Raw genomic sequence first — 27662 nt, 5'->3', positions numbered from 1 at the left:
GATCGTGCACAAATCAGGGACCCTTGGCCTCCCCCTCTGGTCTTACCAGTCTTGGAGCTGGGCATTCTGTGTCGCCCAATTCTGAATGCCCTGGGCCAAGAGCTCCTTTCTGGGGCCACCATTCTACCCCCTGCTTGTGGACCGATATGAGTCATTTTCCAGTGAAAGGAGAGCTCTCAAACAGCTTGTCGGCACAAGTTTCGACCTTAGAGGCACTTTGACGGCAGTTATGGAATGTACTGGTATTCTCAAGGAGGAGAGGTTTTAGGGTGTCATTTTCACACACAGTCACACATACACACACAGAACGGTGTCCAGTCCTCTCAGTAGCTGGCCCCTGTCCCCTGGCTCTCCCAGCCCCCAGCCCCACTTTTATGAAGTGCAGTCAGGCCAGTGGAATCTCTCCCCTCCGGCCCTATGGCTTGCTTGGCAGGCTCTGCTAGACTGTCATGGAGACGTGAAGTGTTGCTATGTGCAGAAGAAAACACTGCATTGCAGGGAGAGGGCCTCTTTCTGTACTTTGTCCCTTTCCCACTGTGCACCCCCAGTTTTATGAAGTGCAAACCAGGATCCTGGGGCTGACAAAGGAAGAAACTGACAGTTGCTTCCTATATGGTGAACAGTCACATTCCTGCTCTAAGGCCAGAATCTTCAGTAATGAGATTTTTTCTTTTCCTGGAAATGAAAGCCCACATCCTGGAATGATAAGTCCCAGGAACATACAGCATTAAGGAAACCACTGAATTTCATAGCACACACTTCTATCTCCACAAAGGATTTTATGTGACCTGAATAAAGGGCCTCTCATGCAAGGGTCTCTTGGAAGAAGGGGCCAGAGTCGTTTTTAGTTCCCTGTGTTTATCTGTTCTATGAATCCTAAAATGTACTCATTGCAGCATCAGGTTGAGGGTGCACAATTGCCTCTGATACATATCCACAGTGGGAAATGGGATGATTGTTTCTAGAGACATCTAAAAGGAGCCAGGAGCCTCATGTTCAGTCTAGGGGAGTGGGCTATGGGCCAGATGACCCTGTTAAGATTCTTTCCAGGCTCAGAATTCTGTGAAATCTAGGATGTGGATTTGGGGACTCTTTATTTAAACAAAATGCACAGAACTATGTCCCTTCTTGTCCTTCATTCTAAATGCCTCCAAAATCTCTCTGCCAAGTCCTCCCAGCCCCAGTCTCGCTCCTTCACCCCACACAATCTCTCCCTCTCCTTCACCTCCCTAGCACCTGTCTCTTTCTCCCCCCTGGACCCTTCAAGCCTTTGTCCAGCTAGCTTGGGGCAGGAGGGTCCTGAGCAAATATGGGGAACAGCAGCGTCATGACAACAGCAGCCCTGCTGAGGATAGGATTCCCATCCCCACCACCGTGTGCTTCCTGGCCTGAGCCTCCCTGTGCTTCCCTCCACAGAGCAGCCCATCCAGTACGCTCACTCTACCTGCGAGGCTGGTGTGGCTGAGCTCCACATCCAGGATGCCCTCCCGGAGGACGACGGCATGTACACCTGTCTGGCCGAGAACACCTTGGGGCAGGTGTCCTGCAGCGCCCGGGTCACTGTCCGAGGTAGGAGCCTCTGGGCACCTCTCTAGCAGCATCTTTCCTACAAACACATCTGCTCTGGGGAAAGGGTACTGCTCCTAAAGGCAGGCAGGTGGAGGCGATGCCCTCCGGGGGCTCACAGTAACCAGGCTCTGCTATGGGAGATGGACATGAGTCCAATACCCCACACCCTCACCCCACCGGGGCTGCCGGAAGATGCAGGGGAAAGAGGCAAAGACTTTCTTAGCTCAAAAAGCTCCCAGTCTGGTAAGCAGGAAACCACACACACTGAAAGACGACATATCCCCATAGGAACTGAGCTCTCACAAATGACCCCCCATGTGTTGGGCGACACTGGGCTACAAGTGCTGGTACTGAAGCTTCCAGAGGGTCACAGTCTGTCCCCCTTTTCCTTCTGCCCCTGCTCCTCCCCTCTACCCAGGCTTGTTCTGATACATCACCAGCCTGGTGTCCAGCAATTGAATTATCATGGTCATTTATTTATCAGCACCAAGCACTTAGTCCCAGGAAGTTGAGGGGGAGCCACAGACTTAAGACAGATCTGTCTGCGCTGTGGTATCAGCCGGTGTGGTGACAGTGCTGGGGAAGGGTGTTCAGGTGGGCCTGACTCCCCACCCTCAGCCGGGCCTGGGCCCCCAGCTCCCGCATGTGACTGGGGCCTGGGTGTTTGGACCGGGTGCGCCATGCCCTGCTGCCGGCAGACTAGCAGGAGGCAGGTCTCCTCACTCTGTCCCCCAGGGTTCTGTCCCCCAAGAGCCCTGGTGGGGGGCAGGGGTGGGGGGCAGTGCTCTTCCTGCCTCACACGGAGGGTCTGGAGGTCTCAAGAAGTCAGTGTAACTTGCCTAAGCACCCCAAGCTAGTGGGCCGTGCTCGCCTTTCGAACCCAGATCTCCAAGCCCCTGCTCATCCCTTCGCCTTACCTTTCTCCAGAGTGCGAGTCCCCTGGTCCCAGTGTCGCCCTCTAGGGATAGAGGATGGCACTGATGGAGAGCACAGCTGCCTTTGGCTCAGGGAGGCTTTCTGCCAAGGCGGGGCACACTCCCAGACTCTCTGATTCCTCTGAAGTGCCTGGCAAGGAGTCAACACCTGGAAACTGGCACCCCTCCCCACTTGGGTCGCAGCATTCTGGTTTACACTCCATCCCCTTTCTCCTCACAGATCTCTCTCCTGGCTCGTTGAGGGGCCTGGGGAGATTGTGGTAATGATACTCAAGAGGAAAGGAGAACAGATCGGGCCGGGGAGCCACTCCTACCTTCCCAGCAGGGCCCCCCCGCCTCGGAGGTCTGCGTGGCCTCTGCCAAAGCTTATAGCCGTGGAGAGAGCCAGGAGGTGCATGATGGGTCTGTGGTCTGAGACCCCCTGCTGGCTCCAGCCCACCCCCCACTAATCCAGAGCCTGTCCTGGGCTGCCCATGTTTAGACTGGATTGAAGAGACCCAGCTGAGCTAACAGCCCTACTGGAGGTGGGTCCCCAGATGAAGGATCAGGAAGACTTTGGGGCTATCACATCCTTGCCCCCAGGTCTGTGGGAGGTGGGGGACCTGAGTGACAGCCCATCCAATCATGTTTTAAAGCAGAAACAGAGAGGTCCCCGGCAAGAACTCGGCCAGAGCCACTTGGATCTACTCTGAGAACAGCCCTGTGTGAGTGAGAACCCCCTCCCAGTGTGGGGATTTACTGGCCTATGAAGGCCAAACAGAGGCTCAGATACCATAAATGGTGAGGGAGGCTGAGAGACTTGGCCACGCGCTCGGGCCGGCAGCACCGGGGCTATCTGTGCCGGGAGCGGGTAGGCCGAGCCTGGCACAGTGAAACCCCTGGCTCCGTGCCCCAAGGCAACCCGGGAGGCTCCAGGCCACGTCCCACACCACCCTCAGCTGTGGAGTTTTTCTGACTTTATTGGCAGCTTCTTTGGCTCCAGTCTCTCGGCAGCTCCAGGGGCAGCAGTGACTGCAGGGGCATTTGTCCCCTTCTGTACCGACCACTGTCTTGGCCTCTCCCTCAGCTGCCCAGGCCTGGCCTTTCTGTCCTCTCTGCGTGGCACCGGGCCATGGCTGGAGCATGGATGTGGAGCAGACCACATGGTGTGGGTCCTGCCCACCACTCCCTAGCCCTGTTCAGCTCTCCCCACCTCAAGTGCCTCTTCTGTGAAGTGGGGACACTGACAGTCACCCCCAGTGCTGTGAGGATTGATTTAACAAACAGGCAAGCATCCTCAGAATGTGGAAAGTGCTCAGTGAGTGTGGGCTGGCATGACGATTGTCCAACACAGCCCTGACCTTTAGACAAAATGAAATCGTCCAAATGGCCAAGTCTAAGCAGCGGCCACACCAAAGGATCACCTTTGCCACAGTGGGTGGTTGTTTTTCTGTCTTGTGTGTTCATTTGGTCTGGGTAAGGGCAAGAGAGAATCAGAGAAGGGAGCCGTAGGGCCAGACACTGAAGCCGCGGTCTCCAGCGCCCCGTTCTGGGAGCTCTGGCCACAAGAGGGCGCCATGCAGCCACGCCTCTCCCTCCCTGGTTTGGTTTCCAGGAGGAACAGGTTCAAGGGCAGCTCTTGCTGGAAGAGAGCTCAGCTGCACTTTGCTGAAGGCCAGACTTGGGTACTCTTTCTCACCTCTTTATCCTTTTGCCAGGGTTTTGCAATCATCCAGAAATTGCTGGCTTGGCACTCTGACGGGAGTTCTGCGGCCTCTTTCCCCTTCTTTCTCTGCCTTCTCTCCTGTGTAACCCCTTCCTCCCGAAATCTGGCTGACTTCCTCCCACAGGTGTCACTTCCTCTGGGATGAGTTCTCTTACCAGCTGTGCGTCCCTTATCACTGTGCTTAGGTATCAACAGGTCTTTACTGAGCCAGGCGTCGTTCTGGTGAAGCTGCCGTGAACAGCACAGACAGGTTCTGCCTTCATGGCGTTTACATTCTGCTGGAGAGATGGGTAGTCACCCACACCTGGCTTAACCAAATACTGACAAGTGCTATTAAGACAGTGAGAATAGAGAGGGGGTGGAAGGGATGCTTTCTTAGCTGACTGATGGAGGAAACCTCATGGGGGAGACACCTTTTGAGCAGAGAACTGGAGAAAGAGTGCTCCAGGCAGGCAGCACAGCAAGTGCAAAGGCCCTGAGCTGGGAACAAGGTCAGCCTATTCATCGATGGTGAGGCTGGAGCAAAGGGAGTGGGGGACCAAGCAGTAGAGAATGAGTTCAGAGAGGCTGGGCGACATGGTGCAGGACTCTAGGGCTGAGGAGAAAGCGTTTTATTCTAACTGGGAATTTTTACTCTAATTGCTTGACTGTCTCCCTTGCCAGATTATAAGCTCCTTGAAGGCAGGGACCATGTCTTATTCATTATTGCACAGGGCCTGCTCTGTGGGTGTGTGCTCAGTGAATTCATGAAACAGAAAGTGAGGTGGGTAAGTCTCCCCAGGAGTGCAGGGGCGTTGCCTCCAACTCCTCCCTTGCCTGGGGCTCAGGGCTCATGGGACCACTCAGCGAACTCACAGGCCAGTTCTCAAGAGCCCCCCAGCAAATATGCCTTCTTTCCTCCTCCCATGCTAAGAAAAAAAGCCCCCAGTAGTAAACAGGCAATGAAAGTCTTCCCTGCTGACCCAGGACAGAGCCTAAAGGAGGGTTAATTTAAATTCCTGCAGGACCCAGGAAGATCTGAGGGAGTGTAAATAGCTCAGTGTATTTGCACTGACTCATGATGGTAGTGGGGGCTTCTTTAGGCTATTTTAATTTATCTCCCCCTGGAGTATCTTTGTCAAGGCTAAAATTCTTAAGTGACTAGATTTATTAACCTGCTAATTGTGCCCATTTTAACATAGAGTCTCAGCCTAATGGTTTGTTTATTTAACTGAAAGCCAGCTGGGCCACTTAAAGCAACCTAAGGACATAAAATGTGGGTGACTTAAAAAACAAAGAGCAAAACAAAACAAAACCTGATTTCTGAAATAAAAAACAAAATTTAATGAGCCTGTTTATTAGAGTATTTGTTTTGATCAAGAGCCCCTAATGAAAGCTCCAGGCACCAGGGAAGTCAGCCGCTCACTGGACAGTGAAAGCATCAGAAGTTCATTTGGTTTTCAGATGAGTGACAAGCCCTCTGTGGGGCAGCTTTGAGCCCTGACAGCCTCCCACCCTTTTGGTTGGAAGACACTGGCAGGTCCTTTGGACACTGTAGAATCTGTCCAGTTGGTGTCAGGTGTGGACCTTCCCCACCATGAGCTTAAAAACACTGAAAACATTTTTCCCCCTAACAGAGGCACTGGGGATTGAACCCAGGACCTTGTGCATGCCAAGCACCTGCTCTGCCGCTGAGCATCCCTCCCACCCCTTGAAAACATTTTTAACACTTATGTTAGCTAAAGAGAAATTTACTGAAGCAGAAGGATGAACATCAGTTTTAACTTGTCTTTCTGTTTGTTTTTTTCAAGAACCTTAGTCCACCTACGACATCTGTTGAAAGTCTTCTAAATTCTAAGAAGGCCAGCAAATAAATGTTAAATTATTTTATAACCAGTACTTTAGCTTTATGTAAGTTGATACCACAGACATGGTGGTGTGCTCCATGGGGTCCTTCCTGTCCCAGAAGTCCTGCTGAGCAATTGTCTGTCCATTTGTGTCCAGGTCAGGGAACTGGAGCCCCATTTTACTAATCGGACAATTACAGCGGTATCACTGCCTACTTCCACAGCCCTCTGCAGCTCATACCTAGCATTTATTTGCTTCTAAGCACTCTTAATCTCCGTCCTTGTCTTTTCCATCGGGGGGGCAGGCCTCCAGCAGGCATCGGGAGGGGACATTGGCTGGTTTGGATGCCGTACCATTTTGTTCAGAGTTTGAGGAGAACTTCTAAGGCAGTCAGAAGGCTGCAGCTGCAGTGATCCCTGCCTGCCAGGCAGCAAGCCTGTCGTTACTGCTGAGAGGCCTGGGGGTGTCAGACAGCAACTGTTTCCTGTCCTTTTCGTTGCCCCGTCTTCTCGTTTGCTTCCTAGGTTCTGGAGAAGTCAGTGGGGAGAAGAGGAGCCAAAAGAGAGAACAAGGCTATGGGGGGATCTCTTTTTATGCCCACAGAAGTAGACTTTTTGCTGACTCTTCAAGTAGGTTGATTTGGTTAGGAGATGGGCTTCTGTTGGAAGAGAGGTGGCAGGCGTCCCCTGAGATTTGCACTGTGCATAAATGCACTGCACATGGGGGAGCGGGTGGGCCTCACTTCAGCTGGGTGAAGGTCACCTTCCTTGTTGAGTCCTCTAGAGTCAGCAGTCCTGGAATGCAGGGGAAGGAGGAGGCTAGACGGTGATCCCTAGACCCTGCTGGATTTTGAGCACCAAATAAAGGAAGAAGGGAGGATTGTGCCACCACCTCTCACTTGGTGATTTACTGAATTTCCATAGTATAACAGGGTTTGGAGTGAATCAGATTTGCTGTTGGAATGGTATTTTGTATTTTTATGAGTAAGTGAAATAGCTCAGGTTCAAAGCTTAAGGAAAATCGTCAGTAGATCTGAGATAAAGGCAGTCATTTTTCCTCCCCCAACTATGCATTTTCAAGAGGTCCTGTGTCTGCATGCCTGAGGGGTGTGGGGGAGGGATGTTAGGAAGTAGGGGAGAGCCACTGTTCCATGTCCACTTTTATTTGGTGACCCCCGTGGATCCAGGGGTGCCTGTGTCAGAAGTAGGGGAGCTGCTGACAGACAGCCTGAGGCTCTGACAGCAGGACTTGGTAGGAGGCTGTGACAGGAGGTGGTCCCTCTAGTGGGGAGTGCTGGGGAGCTCTTTAGGTGGTAGGATACTTCATACCAGCATTCTGTCTCTGTTTCATATTTGTGTCATCTATTTACACACTTTAAAGGGAACATTCCATAATTTTTTGTTTTAATCTGACACAAGTCTTGAATGAGCTGGGAGCCTGCTGAGGCCATTTTCCAGGCAAATGATTCAATGTGTAAACACGTGTATTTAATGCAAATTCAGCTCCAGAAACTTGGGGTGCTTTAGAGAGAATCAGGTTGGCTACTGAAAGTTGACAGGTGGGGAAAATGCTTCTAAGGAGAAATTCAGAATTGTTTTTCCTGCTAAACCCTTAGAAAGAGAGGAGGGACTCAGGCGGGAAGAAAAGGAGAATTACTGAGTGTAGAGGGAGACACTGAGATCACACCAGCCCCAGGACAGAGGCTGAGGGATTCTTCATTTCAAGCCCAAGAGAAGTCAGAGAGTCTCGTTCTGAGACTGCAGGTTTGAGGAATGGGATTATACAGATGACTGTATAAGAATTAATGAGAAAGGTAGCAAAGAGTGCCTGCTGTGTGTGTACTTAACTCTCCAAATAAGAGCTTTTCAAAATCGAATATTGGGTTTACCAGTTAAAGCAGTAAGTGCTTTAAACTAAGACCACTGTCAGTCAGTGTTTTTAATGACAACATTGTTTTGACAGACAAAATCTAATCAGTTAGAAAAGCTGGTTTGTTTTATTTAATTCCCACCACAATCCATTTTCCTTTTTTTTTTTTTTTTTTTTCTCTCCCAAGCAGAAAATAAACTGCCTTTATTTCAGTCTGGTGTCATGACACTGTTTGTATTGTTCCACAGCACAAGGCAGCGAGTAGGGCTGAGACTCCAGGTGGGTATGAGGGCCAGGCCCAGGCCCAGAATCTTTGGTAAGGCATGAGCTGGAGCTGGGCTGAGAGCTGATCTTGGGCCTGGGTGGGCTCTGTCCTCCACTTTCCATTTTTGAATTAACTCCACTTTGTAGATGAAGAAAAACAATGCCCAGAGGTCAAATCAGCTGCCACAACAGCCCGGCTGCCAGCTCTAGGCCCAGCCCAGGGCTTTCTACTTTGCTGCTCTGGGGCTCCAGGAAGTCCTTTGTTTGATACTTCTGCTTCCTCAGAGCAAGGATTGTTTAAGTTTATGACTAGGAACTGCCTTCAAAAACAGTTTCTGATGAGTTAAAACAGTGCAAAAATGGCCAAGGAGGGAAAACTCGGGGGTCTGTTGAGCTGTAGGGTCTGTGTGTCTCTCTCCTTCCTGTTTCCTCCATCCCCCTCCCACATCCCCCTCTCTCCCTCCTCTCCTCAGGCTCCTCTTCCCCTTTCTCAAGTCATGCTACAGCTTTAGTCTACGGGGCATTATTTTCACTTGTCCATAACTGCTTATTAGCATTCTTAATCTCAGTTCTTGTCTTTCCCATTGGAGGGCAGGACTGATCCTTTGCTTTCCCTCAGAATGAAACAGAGCACCCAGTACCTGGCTGCTCAGTTTAACGGCAGAGTCTGTGAGTGAGTGGAGGGTCACTGGCCAGCTGGCCAAGAACCAGAGCAACAGATAAGCCCACTTCAGATCTTTAGTCCTAGGCTAGTAAATCGCGGAGGCTGGGCCTTCCTGGACTCCAGGAAGGTCAGCAGAGCAGCAGGAAGCACAGCTGCAGGCGAAACCTGGGTATGTTTAGTCTGGCCCCATTTGAGCTGGGTAGCGAGCCTGTCACTGGGTCCCAGGGACCCTTGCTATTGGTGTGCCACAGCCAGCGCCCACCCCTACCCAGTGAAGGAGGTTCAGGTTCCCTGAGGTGCCATGGCTGCTGGGGGCCTCTCACCTCAGACCCTGGCCCACCTACGCCTGCCTCAAACCAGGACTGGGCCGGATGACTGCTATGGCACAACCCCAGAAGATACATCTCCAGGAGAACTCTGGGTGTGAATACAGTGACAGAAAGTTCCCGTGGAATCTGGGTGACTAGCTTTTGTTCTCAGGGTGGTAGAGGGGAGCGTCCAGGCCAGGACCCTGTTGGCCATGTCAGCCCCGACATCTTAGGACAAGCCAGCTTCCCTCCCTGAGCCTCAGCTCTGTCCACGGTAAAATGAGGGCACAATCTGCCCGACCTCAGAGTTGTTAAGGATAACCCTGAATGAGCTGCAAACATCCTTTAGAGTCCTTTAGAATCCAAGTGCTGAACTTTATATGGAATTGTTACAACGTTATCTCAGTGGCAGCTGACACCTTTCAGATCTCTGCCTGATCAAATGTGGATCCTGATTTGAGAGACTTTTCTCATCATAGTTATTGTCAAATTGAGCTTGCCCAACCAAAAAAAGTCAGTTGGGTTAGGAAAGGCACAAAACATTTATTCTTATACTTATGATATGCCAGATATTCTTGTAGCTGTTTTACTGTTATTTCTTGGAATCATCTGAAACCCTGCAGTGTTTGTCATGCGCTATACTGATGATATATGTGTCACCCATATCACTATTGCATAATCGTCAATAGTTGGTAACCGTATTCGTATCAGTTTAGAGGAGGGAACACTGAGCTTAGGTTGGGGAACTTGCTTCAGGTCACGTGGCTAGAGCTATGAGTTCACAGCACCTGTTTCCATCTGTCTCTTCTTATTCTAGCTAAGTGCGCAGGACGGTGAGCATAAACTGATACATGGTCTGTCGGCCACAGATGAGCCAGAATAAGTTGTGTGGCTTTGGAATTAAATGAAACACACACACCTTGCCTTTTTCACCTGGCTTTCCCTGCTCTGCACTAGTTTTTCTCTTTTGTCAAGGGTAGGATCGGGGTCCACATAAGACATTTGCCTTCATGGGGAGCTCAGCACAGGCGCCGCTGGAGGTGGCTGGCTCCTGTGGAAGAGACGGCCTCTGGAACATCTTGGCCTTGCCGTCAGGAGGCCTGGGTGTGAGCTCCAGGTCTGCCTGTAACTGTCTCTGGGACCTGGGCAAGTCACTTCACCTGAACATTTTCTGGCCTCTCTACCAGTAAGGGGGCGGCGGGGTTGGGGCTGGGGTTTCAGGATCTGAATTAGGAAGCTGCTTGCCCTAAAACTGCGATCCTCACTGGCCCCTGAATCCCAGCCCAGAGTGTTGTAGGGGGTTGGTTTTCTCTCCCTGTGAATACTCTGGGGTGGTTGAACGCTGGGGACGACACAGCCACTCACTCCCCCGATTCCCAGCAGCTCTAGTCCCACATGACCCCCAGTGGCAGGTCTGAATACAGATTCATTCTGCACATTCTCTCCCAGTCACTTCCCTCTTCTCTTTGTTCCTGCTGTGGGGCCTTGGGGAGGACAGAACAGGTCAGAGGCTTGGGGGAGGTTGGAACTAAGTGCTGCCCCGGGCAGGTCCCACCAGTTCAGTCATCCTTACTCATCTCTCTCCTGAGGGAGGGCAGTGAATGTTTGTTCTCAATTTACTTTATATATATCCATGATCTTTTTAAGCAACACATTTGCATTCCTAACAGCATTTGCCTCAGGTCACAAATCCTGTAATCCTGGGGCAAGGGCTCAGTCTCTGTTCTCTTCTGCTGAGGAGCCCACCAAGTAGCTAAGCCCAAGTGGGTAGGTGTGAGTCCACCCCTGTGCCAGCCTCCCACCAGTGCGACCTTTGATGACAGATAGTCGGACAAAGTATTTTCACGTATTATCTCTTTAAAAACCCCGGGTCCTGTGATGATACTGTTATTACTTTAAATACAGATGAGGAAGTTGGGCTTCAGAGAGAGGCAGTGACTTACCCAAGAAGAGGACCTGACCTCAGATCCTACATTTCCGCAACTTTCAGAGAACCAGTGAGCTGCCACGTGGAAGGCAGTGCCAGGCCGCCCTCCTAGGAGAGAGAGGCACAGATATGCATTTAGACCTGTAGGGTGACCTGGCTTTACCGAAGCCCCAGGCCAGGACAAACCGGGCAGTAGGAAGACCCGAGAGAGGGTGGGGACCAAGGAAGAGCTGCCACTGGCTTGAAGGAAAGAGACCTAGAGTTTTTGATGCTCCCTCAGGGCCCAGGAATAAGAACCTGTCTGCAAGGAGCTCTGGGAAGCTGGGCACTCTGGCTGAGACTGCAGAGAGGCGGGGACAGGGAGGGCTCTGGACAAGTGAAAACATTTTGTCCTTGAGCCTCAAGTCTGTGCAAGACAGGAAATTCCTCAACTCTCCCGAGGCAGCCTGCTTCCCTGGCCACTGCAGCCCAGAGAAAGGCGATCTCTGCATTTCCAGTACTGGGGTCCCTGAACCCACTCCTGGGGACTTCTGCCAAGGCCAGGGCTGCCTAGCTGCCCCTCTGTCGAAGGCAGTGATCCCAGGGGCTGGAGCAGGATGGGCTGGAGAGCGCATCCTCTGGTCATGGACCCTGTCTCCCCTTGCACTCCAGCTCTGTGCCCTTCATACAGCACCTACCTTGGGGGAAAGTGTCCTCCCACCTCCCAGGTCTTGCTGCCCCCTGGGTCTTACAGCCTCTCCGATCCAGAGGCCATGCTGGAAGTGCTCTGTAGTAGGCCATATTTTGTTTTCTCTGCCAGCAGATAAAAATTCAGTGGCCAGTCTGGATTTAGGCCTTTCCCTGGTATGTGAAGCACCCTGGAAAGGTATCCCTGCAGGCTTCTTGGAGAAGATCTGTATGTGTGGCCCTGAGCTAATAAGAGCCCCAAATACCACAGTCCCTTTCCCCTCAGATTTAGAGTCTAACTTAGAGATACCATAGCCTCTTTGTCCCTATCCCTGCCCCCCTCCCCCAAAGACAAAAAACAGAAAGGTGAAAAAGAGTTATTGAAGGTCAAAGCCACCTGGCCTGCAGGACAGAGGGCAAGATCTGAGACAGGGCAGCTGTGAGCTCGTCCTGCTGGGACAAGGCTGTCCTGTGTGGGAAATGGACACCAGCTCAGCCTCTTGGCTGCTCCTTCCCTTCAGCTCACCTGAGGCAGGTCAGAGCCGGCTTGGGGAGGATTCCAGGAACAGTGGGAAACTCATTTGCTAACCCATCTCCCCAGAGAATGGATTGGGGGGGTCAGTGGGCAGCCCTGAGCCCAGAGAGTCATTCTAGTTCTTGTCTCTGACTAGCTGGTACGCTCCCTCCCTCTCTCAGAGAGAAAGATCTTCCCTCCAGGTTTTATTGAGGCGGTATTGCTGTACAACAAACCACATATATTGATGGTGTTTAATTTGAAACCTTCACCACAATTTTAGGAAATGACCATCTCCATCACCCTCAAATGCTTCCTTGTGCCCCTTTACAATCCATCCCTCCAACCTCTGCCCCAAGCAACCCTTCTGTCACTCTATTTTGCATTTTCTAGAATTTTATAGAAATGGACTCATCCAGTATGTACTCTCTCTCTGCCTGGCTCCTTTCATTCAATGTAATTTTTGTGAGATTTGTCCCTGTTGTAACGTCTGTCATTAGTCCATTTCTTTTTATTGCTGAGTAGTATCCATTGTATGACTATATCATAATTTGCTTACTCATTCACTTGTTGATGGGCATTTGGGTTGTTTTCAGTTGGGGGCCCTGAGGAATAGCTGCTATGAATGTTCGTGTACAAGTCTTTGTATGGATATGTGCTTTCATTTCTCTTGTGTAAATACTCAGGAGTAGAATGAATGGATCATAAATGTATGTTTAACTTTTTAAGAAACTGCCAAACTGTTTTCAGAAGTATCTGTGCTAGTATACACTCCCCCTGACAGTGTCAGAGAGTTCCAGTGCTCCACAGCCTTGCCAGCACCAGCACTTAGGGTGATCGGTCTTTAGTTTTAATCATTCTCATGATGTAGTGTCTTTGGCTTTCAAGGTGCTTAAAATCTCAGGAGATCGCAGTGGAGCATCATGGAAGCATAGGAAATGACAAGGAAATTCCTCAGTTCCATTTTATGAGAGACATCAAGATATATGGTCAGCCTCTGTATCCGCGGGTTCTGCACCTGCGGATTCAACCAACTGCATATCACAAATAGAACTAACATATGATCCAGCAATTTCACTCCTGGGTATATATCTGAAAAAAACAAACACACTAATTCAAAAGGATGCATGCATCCCAGTGTTCATAGCAGCATTATTTATAATTGCCAAGGTATGGAAGCAACCTAAGTGTCCATCAACAGATGAACGGATAAAAAAGATGTGGGGGGGTGTGTGTGTGTATGTGTATATATATATATGTGTGTGTGTGTGTGTGTGTGTGTGTGTGTATATGTGTGTGTGTGTGTGTGTGTGTGTATATATATATATATATATATATATATATATAGGAATACTACTCAGCCATAAAAAATGAAACTTTGCCATTTGCAGCAACATGGATGGACTTGGAGGGCATTATGCTAAGTGAAATAAGCCAGATAGAGAAAGACATATACTGTATGATCACTTACATGTGGAATCTTAAAAATACAACAAACTAATGAATATGACAAAAAATAAGCAGATGCACAGATACAGAGAATAAACTAGTGGTTACCAGTTGGGAGAGGAGGAGGGGCAACATAGGAGTGGAGAAGTCAGGGATACAAACTCTTGGATATAAGATAGGCTCAAGGATGTACTGTACAAAACAGCCAATATTTTGTAATAACTGTAAGTGGAAAGTAACCTTTAAAATTGTGTATTAAAAAGGATTTGTTTCTTAGTTTTAAAAAATTTGAGGAAAAAATTCCAGAAAGGTCCAAAAACCAAAACTTGAATTTGCCACACCCCAGCAACTATTTACATAGCATTTACATTGTATTAGGTATCAGAAGTAATCTAAGATGATTTAAAGTATACAAGAGGGTTTTATGTTATATGCAAATATCATGCCATTTTATATAAGGGACTTCAGCATCTGCAGAGTTTGGTATCTGCAGGGGGTCTTGGTACCAATTAATACCCTGGAGATACAGAGGGATGACTGTATTGTTAGAAGAAAAAGCAAGATGCCAATCATTGTGTATAGTGTGCTATCATTTTATTTAAGAGAAGACAAATAAAAGAGTTTGCCTGTTTGTATTTGTTATACACGTAGACCACCGCTGGCAAGATGAACAAGAAACTGAAAATTGGTTGCCTCTGGGGAGAGACAGTTGGCCAGAGGACAGGGGTAGAAAGGAGATGGTACACATACTCTTTGGACCTTTTGAATTTTATGCCATATGAGTGTATCACTTATTCAAAAAAGTAAATAACATTGAAGAAAAAAAAATCTCGTAAGATGCCAAGTACTGGCTCCCCGCTGGAAGTTCTCCTGAGGAACCAGAGCCTAGATTTGGCCTGGCCCGACAGGGGCCTCGTCCTTTCACTGCTGGGAGGTAAGAGCACTGTCATGCCAAGCAGGGAATGGGCACACTTTGTTCCTAGTCCTCTCCAGGGCCTCCCAGACTCATTGTCTGGTCGCGGTTCAGTTTCTGCTGGGAGCCTGAGCCTCAACATGCTTATGTGCCAAGTGGTCATTTAGCCTGTGTCTGTCAGGTGAGTGAATGAGTGTTCCCCCTACATTGTTTGCCACACAGAAAAGAAGAGTGATGAGAAGAGGGAGTACCTCCTGCCCGCAGCCCCCAGCAAGCCCGTCGCACCCCTCTTCCTGCAGGGCCTCTCTGATCTCAGAGTCATGGACGGAAGCCAGGTCACCATGACAGTCCAGGTGTCAGGTCTGTCTCTGCATCCCTCTCCTCGGAGTATATGTGAAAATGAGCATGCTTGCAACGTGGGTTGCTCCCCAACGTCCTGCTCAGATCATTGATCCACCTGAAAATCAGTCTGGGACTGCCAGTCAGTGGCGCCTAGAAGTGGAGCCTCTTGGCCCCTTTTTTCTGCTTTTCTTTGGGCAGATTTTTTGGATTCAAGTTTGAGTGGTCCAGGGTAAGAAGGTGGCAGAGGTGAGGGATTAATTGAAAACACAATGTAGCCAATGTAGCTGGAAGATTGTGAACATTGGTCCAAAACCAGATGCTCTGAGAGCTTCCCGACTCTCGGAAGATAGTCTCAGTTGCTCTGTTCAAATTTTGAGGTGAGGCAATGGAGCAGACATCCTTCTAAAACAGGGGTGGGGTGACAAGAGCATGGGGTGAGCAGCCCAACGTGAGAGGTCACAGTCCTTGCTAGAGGCCAATAAGAAAAGCTGGAGAAGTCTCCTGGCACAGACTTACTGACACACACTCATGCTGGCCTCTGGTCCATCCCGCTGACAGCCTGGAGATCACTCTGTTTTTTCAGTTCCTTTTGAGCTGTAGAAGTGATAAAGATGAGCTGGGAGAGAACCTGTGCGCTCAGCTTTTAGGGATCCTCGGATGAACTCCCTGCTCCTGCAGGCTGGAGGCAGTCCTGGGATGATGCAGCAGAGGGCTGGGTCCCTTCCCCTGCACACATTCATTGCTCGAGTTGATAGAAATCAGAGGCACTCTGTACCTGGCCCCAGACATGTGCTGGCTAACCCATCAGAGATAGGTGGTGGTCATCTCTCTCCTTGAGAGAGCCTGACACCATGCAGCCTCCCTCAGCAGTCACTCCCAGGGAAGCAGAGTGTAATGGCTCAGGTCTTACTGCAGAGAAAAACCCTCACAGGTGGCCGTTGTTTTATGCCCCCACAATAGCAAGAAACTACCCAGGGAAGTAGACTAGTAAAAACTGAAAATGCTATCCCCTGTGGGCTGTGTTTGGAAAGCCTGGCGCCCATCTTCACCCTTGGACAACAGTTGCACAGTACCAAAAGTGCTAACTGAGCTTTCCTGCTGGTGGAAACTGACAAGGGAGTTTCTGAGAGTCACAATGCCATTGCCTGGACGTGTACACACTGGGTGAGGCCGCGCAGGAAACATGTCTGCCGGGAACCCAGTGATCCAGCTACCACTCAGTTTGATCAAACCAGTTGAATTCTAATTTTGAAAACCATTCTTCTTGGGTTTTCTTATCTCTGAAATTATATTTTTTCACTTCTGGATTCTTGCAGTTTCCCTAAACCTGTCATTTAGTAATTGTAATGACCACACACTGAGGACTTCCTTTGTACCAGATGCTATTCTAATCTGCTTCTCTAGTGGGCTGCTAAGGGGGCTGTATTAATTTATTTAATCCTCCCAGCAAACGTGTGAGGTAGACTGGGTTAGAATATTTTCTGGATGGGAAAACTGAAGCGTGGAGAGTTTGGTATTTAGTACAATGTCATAGCGTTAAGTAGACTTGCCACATGATGCAGGGAACCGCCTCCCTGACCTGCCCCCCTGCCCTTCCTCCCTGTTCAGGGAACCCGCCCCCTGAGGTCATCTGGCTTCACGATGGGAATGAAATCCAGGAGTCAGAGGACTTCCACTTTGAACAGAGAGGCACTCTGCACAGCCTTTGTATCCAGGAGGTGTTCCCAGAGGACACAGGCACTTACACCTGTGAAGCCTGGAACAGCGCAGGAGAGGTCCGCACCCAGGCTGTGCTCATGGTGCAAGGTGAGGCAGACCCGCTGACCAGCCATGGGGGCAGGGGTGGGGAGGACATGCTGCCGTGGCCTCTCCATAGGTGATTTGGAGGCGAGGAAACCATGTGAGCCTTCTTTGTTTCCCCCATAGACCTCGACTCCCTTGGTCCCATCCCAGCCCCAGTGGCCAGCTCCCCATCCTACATCTCAGGCTCTGGCTGGGTAGGAGGCCGCCCTTCCCTGCCTTCTGAAGTCCCTGCTCTCTCTGGGTTACTGGTGACAAGCTGCGTAGAGTGCTAGGAGAGAAATCTCCTAATACACTAACAATTTGGCAGTGATAGCTTTGGAGGTGAGTCATGGCCTGTGAAAGTCCTTGCCATTAGAGAACCTATATTTAACAGAAGAGAAAAGTTAAGCACAGATGAAGCAAATGACAGCTCTTAATCATACATATATCATGTAGATCATTGGCACCTGTCCCAGAACCCCTCTACCTTCTGGGCAACCTCCCTTGCTTTTGGATATACAAATGCATGTTAATCTTACCCTCTGAGAAATAATCCAGCAGATTTGCCATGAGAAGGATGTGCTTTCTCTGTATATCCAATAAAAGTGATTTCTGGACTAGCCATTCTTTGGATTAGACACTGTCTTCCGGCCTTCATTGCCATGGAGAGTTGAGTGAATGTTCTCTGCAGAAAGGCCTCCTTCTCTAACTCAACCCTTTGCCAACTCACAGAACCTCAGGATGGCACCCAGCCCTGGTTCATCAGCAAGCCTCGCTCAGTGACAGCCTGCCAGGGCCAGAATGTCCTCATCTCCTGTGCCATAGCTGGGGACCCCTTCCCCACTGTGCACTGGCTCCGAGATGGCAAAGCCCTTTCCAAAGACACTGGCCACTTTGAGGTATTACAGAATGAGGATGTGTTCACCCTGGTCCTGAAGAACGTGCAGCCCTGGCACGCTGGCCAGTATGAGATCCTGCTCAAGTGAGTCTGCGTGTCCTACCAACCTCCCTTAACCCCCTACCTTCTGTCAAAGTACCTGCCTGGGACTGGGGAGCCAGAGGAACCACGAAATAGTGTGGGGCTGGGCTTCAAGGTAAAGAAAGTGCAGGCTTGGTGCTGCTGGCATTTCTCTGTACTGAGTCCATCATGTTCAAGGCTCTGAGCTACAGATAGGCTCTGTATCTATATGTGGTGATGGAGCATTGTTTTCCTACAGCAATGACAAAACCCAGCATGTGCCTCATCCACATGGGTCCTTTCTGGGCATGTGCCTTATTCTTGTATCAGTTAGTTTTTGCTGCATAACAAACCATCCCAATACTTAATTACTTTTAAGACAATAGTCATTGATTATTTCTTAGGCATTGTTGAATCTGCTAGGAAATTCTACTTAGCCAGGCAAGGCTCAGAAAACTTTAGCTGAGATAATGACGTGTCTGTGGTCAGCTGATGAGATGGTCGTGGGCCAGCTGGTCACCCTACCACCTTCAGTGGTATGCTCAAAACACACCAAGAGCCTTTGCCTTGTGCCTGAACCAGTTATAATCAGAAAGGCTAATCTGCCTCCAAAATCTGCCTCCAAAAGAAGATAGACTCTTCTTCCTCTAGGCCAGTGCAAATGATGGAAACTGATTATATGTTAAAATAGATCTTGTCTTTATGGAAGGAGCAGTGCTTCAAGATAATACATCACATCTCCTAGAAGAGATGAGCTTTTTGTTGGGATTTTGAGGTAAGGGTATAAAGTCTTGCTGGATAGACTGAGTACAGGAGGGTAGGAAAGAGCAAAGCAAGGCTGTGGGAAGTCTGCCAGGCCAGAGTGGAGGATTGCACTGGGAGGTCGGCAGGCAGACTGTCTGGGCCCAGCTGGGGACAGTCATAAAACTTAGACTGTCCTAGCTGGAAGGGACTTCAGAAGTTATCTGGCTGCCTTCTCTATTAATAATGGGAGAAGCTGAGGCCTCAGGGTCACAGGCTTGTTCACAGCCACCCAGAGGTGAATAGTAGAGCTCAGACTGGAATCCTCAGCTCTGTCTTTAAATCAGATGCTCCTCTGTTCCTCGTTTCTCCCAAGTACACTGGGAACTTGGGGAACCTGGGACATCACACTAGAGTCCCCTTGCATGCAGCCCTTGCCCCTTTTCCCTCCCTAGAGTCCAGCTTCTTTGTTCCTTTGGGAGGCTGCTGCCCTGGCCTTGGCTTTGTCCCCAGTGAGAAGGAGCAAGTCCGTGGAAAGTTGCCCTGGGGAGTGCACCAGGCCTGCCAGGGACCCCTCTCCCCCCCAGCTTTTCTCAGATCCAGACCTAGACAGAAATCAGACCTAGACTAGGGACAGAACACCTTTCAAGGAGGAAGTGGGGTGAGGTTGGGGTAGGACAGGTGCTACCTGTTCCTGCTGAAGGTGGGGGGTTTGTACAGGTGGGTGGTTTCTACCTCCCCTTCCCTTCCCGAGCTCTTGTCTCCTGAACTAAAAGGGGAAATGTCAAAAAATCAGCTCCAGATTCCAGCTGAAATATTTGAAAAATTGATATTTGCCAGGAAATTAGCTCTTTAAACTAATTTTGCATATAAAATCCATTCCAGGGGTGGGTAATTCACAGTGGGACAGAGTCCAAGGCTTTATAGCCAAAGAGTGGGCATCTTATTCAGGGCTTGGGAGGCAGGGAACACAAAGGCTTCTGTTCTTTGTTAAAGGTGCCACTTATAGGGTGATAGCCCCGTGTCCTCTGTGGCAGCACCTGGGCTGGGCACGGGGGTAGGGGTCTCATTCTCAGCCACAGGCTGGACTTTGAATGTGTGCAGACACCAAAGATGGCCCAAGATGCTGTTCACCTGGTTAGATTATCTGGGGTGTGGGTTCCAGGTGTCTCTGACTTTGTAGGCTCCAAATGAACACATGATTTGCCCTAAAGGTCCAGCAGAGGTTTAAGTTTGTGGCTGCAGAAATAGTGACCCCCAGATCATGCCAAGGGATGACCCACTTAGTGGTCCAGCCATGATATCCCCAGTTCCCTGCCTCCCTTCTGCCCCTCATACTGCCCAGGTGCTCAGGGTGGCCACCCGCACCCTCCTTCAAGGCGGGCAACAGAAAACAATAGAAGCCCTCATCTGCTTCCCCCATGGGGAGATAGAGCTTACTCCAGCGCAGGGGTCAGGGCACCCCACCACTGAGAGCCTCTGAGGGGCTTGGCTGGGGTAAAGCAGGTCCATCTGGTCAGTGTCTCTCCAGAAAACACGGACCTTGGACATCCTGTCTTCCTGCTCCACACCAACCCTGGGCCCCACACCCTGTGCTTGAAAGAAAAGCGGGAACAGAGTGGCTTACACTGGCCAGCAGTGTGGCAAGAGCAGAGTGCCAGGGGGCTGGGCCTCACTCCTGAGTGACCTCCCTTGGTTATTCTGCAAGTGGACTGAAGCTCTATTAGCCTCCTGTGACGAGTTCTCAGGCCTCTGAGGCCCTCCCAGCCTTCCCAGGTCCTGGCACTGAGGGGGCACCTAACTGCAGTTTGTGGAGCAAAGGGGCCTGCTGGGCCCTCAAACTCCCCAGACATGAGGCTTTCTGAGCCTTGAATCTGCACCCCTGAGAGCCTGAGCATTGAGGAAGGTGGCTAGGAGAGGACCCCAGCAGATGAGAGGAGGGTAGGAGAGCACAAAAGATCAACCTCTCCTTACATCAAGCAGGTCCTAGAGCCTGGATAATGACACCAGGGACCTTCAAGAATCATTTGCCGCACCTTGGTCTGCTGGTGTCTGAGCTGGTTCTGGTCCTCCACTGGGATGGAGGCCAGGTAAAGCAAGGCGGGTACCCACAAGTATCAGCTTGGTCCACATGGGGATGGCTTATACACATGCACGTGTTCCCAAACATGGACCCACAGGCTTCCATTGGGTAGACCCCATATATGTGTGGTTGATGTACACGTAGACACACACAAACACACATGTGTCCTAGAATAGATTGTACTGATGAGCACTGTAGGGAAGGATGGGAAAGTTATAGGTCTTGGATTAATATGGTCCCAGGTCCCAGCCCCTTTCTGCCTGGCCAGCATTATGAGTTCAAGCAAATTAACCATTATAAGCCTCATTTTTCTTACCTATGAATACAATGCTGACCCCCAACCTCACAGAGCTGCCATAAGACTAAGTGAAATGAGTTATGTCTGAGGGAGGGTCTGGGGCACATGTCAGCCCCTGAAGTGCCAGTAAGACGGCCAAGTGCAGAGAATGAGCGGGCGACCCCAAGATTCCCGCTCTGCCTCCCGTAAACTCCTGAGTCTCCCTTCCTTCCCTTTACAACAGTGCTCTGGACCTCACTAGGCTGTTGTGGGGACAAGAAAGGTAGTGGATGTGAGCCATGAAAGCTGGGGGTGCTCCCAAAAACATGGTTATTAACAGGCAGAATTTCCTTTGGCTCTCAGATCTGCCCCCACTGCTTCCCCCAGACTGAGCAGAACCTTCTTGGCTGGTCAGAGCCCAGAAAAGCCAGCAGATGGCAGCCTTGCGGGGTTGGAGGGCTTGTCCGCTCTAAGCCCACCAGGGTTCTGAGCATGATACAGCTTCTTTTCCTGAGCATAGGGGCCCTCAGCTGGTCGCACACCAGAGAAGATGGAATTGTTTTCACAGTGGGCTGAAGAAGCTGGAGCTCTTCTCCCAGAGAAAGGGCCACCCATGTCAGGAGACACCTGTTAGATTTTTAATACAAAAAGTTCTGATCGGAGGCATTGGCTGATGGGTAGGGATTGGAAAGTGTTTTCATTTCACGAGCAGGCGAAGGAGACCTAGTGGCTAGGGGGACCTTCTGAGGAGAGGGAAGACCCACTTCTGTATTAAGGGAGCGTGGAGTCAGACTCAAGGTCACTGGGCAGGCTGCCTGGGGCTGCACAGTCTAGACCAGTCAGCTCCATCATAGCCCCAGCAGGGTTTGTCTTCACTCTTCTTTGAGTGAGTGACCGTTTGGTTGTATTATTTTTGTCCTATACTCACAGAAAAGCATTCCTACTGCTAAGGCCTTCCTTAGCTGTTGTCCAAAAGATTATTTTTTTGTCCTTTTTAAACAAGAGCTGGAAAAATAAAGGGTGACCACAGTGGGGGCAGGCTCTGCCATAAATGTAGGTGTGGTGTGGACGTGTTAGGGCCCCTGGAGCCAGCCCACCAGCCTGTGGCCACGGGCTGCCTGCCCACAGCCCTAGGCTGAGAGGCCCCCGGCCCAGAGAGCCTCTTGATCTGTATTGATCCCTTGCATTCTTCAGGAATCGGGTTGGCGAATGCAGTTGCCAGGTGGCACTGATGCTGCAGAGCAGCCCGGCCAGAGCCCCCATTCGGTGAGTGCCCCCTGGGGTTGCTGGGCCAGGCTCCATGCCACCACCCACCCACCTTCCTCCTGGTCCCAGCAGGCCCATCCCAGCAGCCCCAGATTGTTTGTATCCTCTGGCCAAGGCTGCTGAGCCAAGAGAGAGAGATTGGAAGGGGAATGAGGGAGGGAGAGTAGGGGAGGGAGAGGGGGTGAATTTTTTTCTTTCTTTTTTTTTTTGCACACACCCTTATAAGGCTACTGAAGTCATTACCGATGTAACAAACCAACTAAGCAAGCAAGCGCCTCTCACCAATGTTCCCTTCTATAAACACCGCCTGGCCAGCTCCCCCCTCCTCTTCCCCTCCCCTCCGCCCTCCCTCCCTCGGGGATTTGCTCTCCCCTGACGTCTCTTTCTTACCCGGCCCCTTTTCCTCTTGCTACTTTCCTTTTTCCCTTCACTGGTTGCAGGGGGAGGGAGCCTGCCAGCTGTGAGGGCCTCTGCAGCCGAGGAGTTGGTGCTGATGGTGGTGACCACTATGGCAGCCTGAGGCCCGGCTGGCCAGCAAGAGGGCAGGGGTGGCCAGAGGAGGAGGACAGCGAAGACGTGCGCGGGGTGCTCAAGAGGCGTGTGGAGACACGGCAGCACACTGAGGAGGCCATCCGCCAGCAGGAGGTGGAGCAGCTGGACTTCCGTGACCTCCTGGGCAAGAAGGTGAGTACCAAGACTTTGTCTGAAGAGGACCTGAAGGAGATCCCAGCCGAGCAAATGGATTTCCGCGCCAACCTGCAGCGGCAAGTGAAGCCCAAGACGGTGTCAGAGGAAGAGAGGAAGGTGCACAGCCCCCAGCAGGTTGACTTCCGCTCCGTCCTGGCCAAGAAGGGGACTCCTAAGACCCCGTTGCCTGAGAAGGTACCACCTCCAAAACCTGCCACTCCAGATTTTCGCTCGGTGTTAGGCAGTAAGAAAAAATTACCAGCAGAGAATGGCAGCAACAATGCTGAGGCCTTGAATGCCAAGGCAGCAGAAAGTCCCAAGCCTGTGGGCAATGCCCAGCCTTTAGGGTTCCTGAAACCCGTGGGCAACACCAAGCCAGCCGAGACCCCCAAACCCTTGGGTAGCACGAAGCCAGCAGAGGCCCCCAAACTCTTGGGTAGCACCAAGCCAACTGAGACCCCCAAGCCCATGGGCAACACCAAGCCAGCTGAGACCCCCAAACCCCTGGGCAACGCCAAGCCAGCAGAGGCCCCCAAACCCGTGGGTAACACCAAGCCGGCCGAGACCCCCAAACCCTTGGGTAACACCAAGCTGGCTGAGACCCCCAAACCCTTGGGTAACACCAAGCTGGCCGAGACCCCCAAACCCTTGGGTAACACCAAGCCGGCTGAGACCCCCAAACCCATGGGCAGTGCCAAGCCAGCTGAGACCCCCAAGCCCTTGGGTAACACCAAGCCAGCTGAGACCCCCAAACCCATGGGCAGTGCCAAGCCAGCTGAGACCCCCAAGCCCTTGGGTAACACCAAGCCAGCTGAGACCCCCAAACCCATGGGCAGTGCCAAGCCAGCTGAGACCCCCAAGCCCTTGGGTAACACCAAGCCAGCTGAGACCCCCAAACCCATGGGCAGTGCCAAGCCAGCCGAGACCCCCAAACCCATGGGCATTGCCAAGCCACCTGAGACTCCAAAACCAGCTGGGAAAGAGGAACTCAAAAAGGAAGTTAAGAATGATGTGAACTGCAAGAGGGGCCATGCTGGGGCCACAGAAAATGAAAAAAGACCAGAGAGCCAAGGGACAGTCCCAACCTTCAAGGAGAAGCTACAAGATGTCCATGTGGTGGAGGGTGAGAAGCTGCTGCTCCAGTGCCAGGTGTCCTCTGACCCCCCAGCCACCATCACCTGGACGCTGAATGGAAAGACCTTGAAGACCACCAAGTTCATCGTCCTCTCCCAAGAAGGTAACACGGTTGGGGCTGGGAGGAAGGGGGCTCTGTCCCAGCCACTGTCAGCTCCTGGAGCCCTGACTTGTTGATGGTGCTTGTAGCCCAGAGCCTGGGTGGGAATGGCCACTCTCTATGCCCCTCAATCATGGAATCTGTGCCCACTCAGGACCTTGGGCACTCATTCCATTGCTGGGGGTCAGGGATGGGAGTCTGGTCCTGAGGCGCACGCCTGGGTCTCGCCATCTGTCCAGCAGAGACCCCTCATGGAACCCCCAGGTGTGGCTCCTCAGAGCAGCCCTGGGCCTGAGCTGATGCCCCAGCTCTGGCATCTAGAGGGCTCTGGTCACAGGCTTGAAAATGAGGGCACTGGGGCTGGGGCTGACCAGGGGATTGGGGCTGAGAACTGCCTTTGAAGGAGCATTTTAGGTTCAGGGCAGGGTATGCAGTGACAGGGCATGATGTGGGGGTCAACAGAAACTTAAACCTTGATAACACTGTGGGTTTGAAGGGGAAAATCCAAAAGCCTGAGCAGCCCCTGCGGCACACACAGGCGGACAGAGCCACTCACTTCCTAATTTGGATGAGACTTTTGTTTGCTGGTATTTCACATTCTTGGGTTGTGGGGAGAAGCGGAGGGTGGGGGGGGCCCTAAATCCTGCCATCTGGGGCCTTTCAGGGCTTGGAGTTCTCAGATGGGTCAGTTTATACCTAGAGAAGAGGTGGGAGTGAGAGGGGTGTTTTCCCTTGACCCTCAGTTTGGTTTGCAATGTTTTTGTAAATCCCAAGTCTGGATGGGAGCTTCAAGGCCAGCAGGCGTCCCACACCCCACTCTGGTGGCCGGCACTGGAATAGAGTCCCGCCTGAGCTCCAGGCTAATGCTGGAGGCTCTGCACAGGGCAGAGTACAGAGCTCCCAGGAGGTGGCATTTTACCCTTGAAGGGTAGAGGGCGGCCCGAGTGGACAGGTTCTGTCAAATCCAGATCAGCTGAGACGTCAGAAGCACTCCCCCGGCCAGCTGCCCTCCCTCCTGTCCCCTGAGGGCACCCCTCTCCACCCTTCCCTCACCCCTCCTCTGGCATTCTTCCTTCCTCTTAAAAACCCAAATGATGCATTCGAAGACGATAGCATTATCCCTCTCAGCTCAGGAAGAAGTTTCTATCTTCACTCTGCAGCTCAGGCAGCAAATCTGTCACAGCTGAGCGTTTTGAATCTGCTGAAGGAGTAAAGGGGAAACTGGCCAGGAGAGAGAGAAATGGGGTATTTTCTGTTAATGTGTTGGCACGATAGCTTTTTCACGTGAAAATCCTCAGCTGGGTAGGGGCCTCCAGGGGTCATCTCATCCATCCCCCTGCCTCTGCTAGTTCAGTCTGTCCACAAGCAGGAGGGAGTGGGGCATCACCATGGAGGGGGGCAGGTGAGATGTCCAAGCCTTCCCTGCCACCCCTGTGGGCCCTTCCCGGTTGGAAAGTTTTGTGGAAAACTGACCTAAAACCTTGACCGGGAGCATTTCCTGGGTTACTCTGTGGTGACCTCTCTGGGCAAGGATGCAGGGTGGGCAGCCGTTGTCCTTGGGACACATACAGTCTCACAGGCCCACACAGTGTGAGGTCCATGGCTGTAACACCCTCAGGGAGGCTGATATTGAGACAACTGAGGGCAATGCCCACAGCCATGCCCCTGTTCTGGAAGTGGCATGGAAGTTGCAGAGCCACCAACAGCTGCTTATAAACAGTCCATGCAACAAAGCAGTGTAAGCAGACCTCAGCCCTGGTCTCAGAAACACACCTGAGCCCTTAGACACTGGCTGTTCACACCCAGCATGCCTTATGTGGTATCTGCTGGACACCGAGACCCTTTGACACTAGCTACCCCAGTAAGGCCAACCACAGAATCACCTCAGAGGGACAGTTTAGGGCCAAAGTTGAGGAAGAAGACATGATTAAAAGGCCAGTGCAGGGAGAGGTTAGAGAGAGACAGGAGTGGAGGGGTTGGAGAGGGTTGGAGGGTATTATGGAGAGAGCCCCAAATCCAACTTTAAAAAATATTCTGAATATTTGTAGTTCTCCTTTGAAAAGTAATAGCTTGCACTAATTGAACACCATGTGCCAGACACTGGCCCAGGCATCTTACGCTTTTCACTCATATAATCTTCATAACCACTATACTGCCCATCTAACAGAGCAGCTAAGGACCTTGCCCAAGCTAGTTAGCAACAGAGCTGGGATTGGAACACGGGCAGTTGAGTTCCCAACCCTGGACCACTATGCTCTGTCACCTCTTCGTTAGTTCTTGTTAGTGTGTCGGCATACTTGTCCTTCCCTGATCAGCTCCCCAAGAGCATTGTCTGTCAAGGGAAAGTGCTAATGGCTATTTACCCCCAACACTGTCAACAGCTGTCCAGAGGCTGGAAGCCTGCTGGTGCCTTCTGGGCTTGTGAGTTTCAAGTATTTTCACTGCAGTGGAGGAAGCAGACCTCGAAACGGGCCTGTCCACCTTCCACAGCAGGGAGATGGCCTGGCCTCAAAACAGCAACGGCACTCTGTCCACCATCCCACCCCCTTCTCTAGAACTTCACTCTCCAAGTCCTTAAGAGTGGGGTGAAACACGGTCCCCAGGAGCAGGCCCGTGGTCAAGCCTTATCAGTAACCATGTCAGCAGGCCCCATGGCAGGGAGTAGGGTCCTCTGAGAGGTGTAAGTGGGTCTGCTCTCAGTAGATCTGGTGAGAGAACACACACTCACAGTGATAAAACTATTCCAGTCAAGTGCCGACGATGAGCTGCTGGGAGCAGAAGAGGGAACTGAGTGCTGGGGCCGCAGGGAAAGGCTGGTGGTGAAAGAGCTGTGTCCTGACCTGACCCTTGAAGGCAAGCAGGGCTCCCAGTGAGGAGAGGGAGGGCATGGGCTTTCCAGGCAGGGGAGCAGGCAGCAGCAGAGGCAAGCCCGCTCACAGAGTGGTCTGGGTGAAGAGGGAAGCACGGCCTGTTCCGTCCTCCATCATGCTAAGGAACTCAATTCTAAAGGCAGTAGGGCCATGTAAGAGTTGGGAATGGGGAGCAATGGACACAGCTGGGGTTTAGGGGTTTTGATTGATTCTGTGCCCAAACACAAGGAAGGACCTTACTGAAGAGGTTGGAGAGAAAGGTGGTGAGGCCTGGACTAACAAGGTAGCCATGGCCACAGACAGGAAATAACCAGTTCAAGAAGCAAGGGTAGAATTAATAGAACCTGTTGCCTGGCTTAGTGGGGATAGGGGTAAAGAAGAGGAAGGAGTAGAGGACCACTGAGTGTCCGTGTGTGGGTGCCTAGGTCCCAGTGATGGCATCAGTGGGAACAAGGAGGCTGGTGTTTGAGGTGGTTTGTAGGGAGAAGGGGGTGCTAAGTGGGTTTCCCCATCCTTCACACCCCACTCAGCATCCTCTCCACCCACACCTCCTTGAACCCCTCTTGCTCCATTGCACTGAACCCCAGTCTGTTATCTAAGATCAAGATTGGATTCGTCCAAGAGCCCTTCCCAGACCATTGTCACCAGGGCCTTTGGCCATGACTGACTCTTGTGCTCTCTCCCCATCAATGTGTGTATCTGTGCATTTGCTGCTAGTGGATGCTGTTCATAGGTTTCAGGGGGACTTCTCTGAACCCTATAGCTTAGCTAGGGCTTGCCCGCAGGCCTCCCCTAGACACGATTATGTCCAC

The 27662-nt window shown here is 51.4% G+C and overlaps 1 protein-coding gene across 2 annotated transcripts in view; it reads left to right on the top strand.

Moving 5' to 3' along the window:
• MYLK (myosin light chain kinase) overlaps positions 1-27662 on the top strand; it is a 173618-nt gene that overhangs the window by 71076 nt on the left and 74880 nt on the right. For both annotated transcript variants that reach the window (XM_045507222.2, XM_045507221.2), the window contains exons 11-16: positions 1417-1569; positions 14833-14970; positions 16561-16758; positions 17467-17716; positions 21988-22059; positions 22500-23983. In XM_045507222.2, coding sequence (XP_045363178.2) covers positions 1417-1569; positions 14833-14970; positions 16561-16758; positions 17467-17716; positions 21988-22059; positions 22500-23983 — 2295 coding nt within the window. The remainder of the gene's footprint in view (positions 1-1416; positions 1570-14832; positions 14971-16560; positions 16759-17466; positions 17717-21987; positions 22060-22499; positions 23984-27662) is intronic.

This window comes from Camelus bactrianus, chromosome 1 (genome assembly GCF_048773025.1).
Source record: "Camelus bactrianus isolate YW-2024 breed Bactrian camel chromosome 1, ASM4877302v1, whole genome shotgun sequence".
Lineage (NCBI taxonomy): Eukaryota > Metazoa > Chordata > Mammalia > Artiodactyla > Camelidae > Camelus > Camelus bactrianus.
This window is presented reverse-complemented; position numbering and strand designations above follow the sequence as displayed.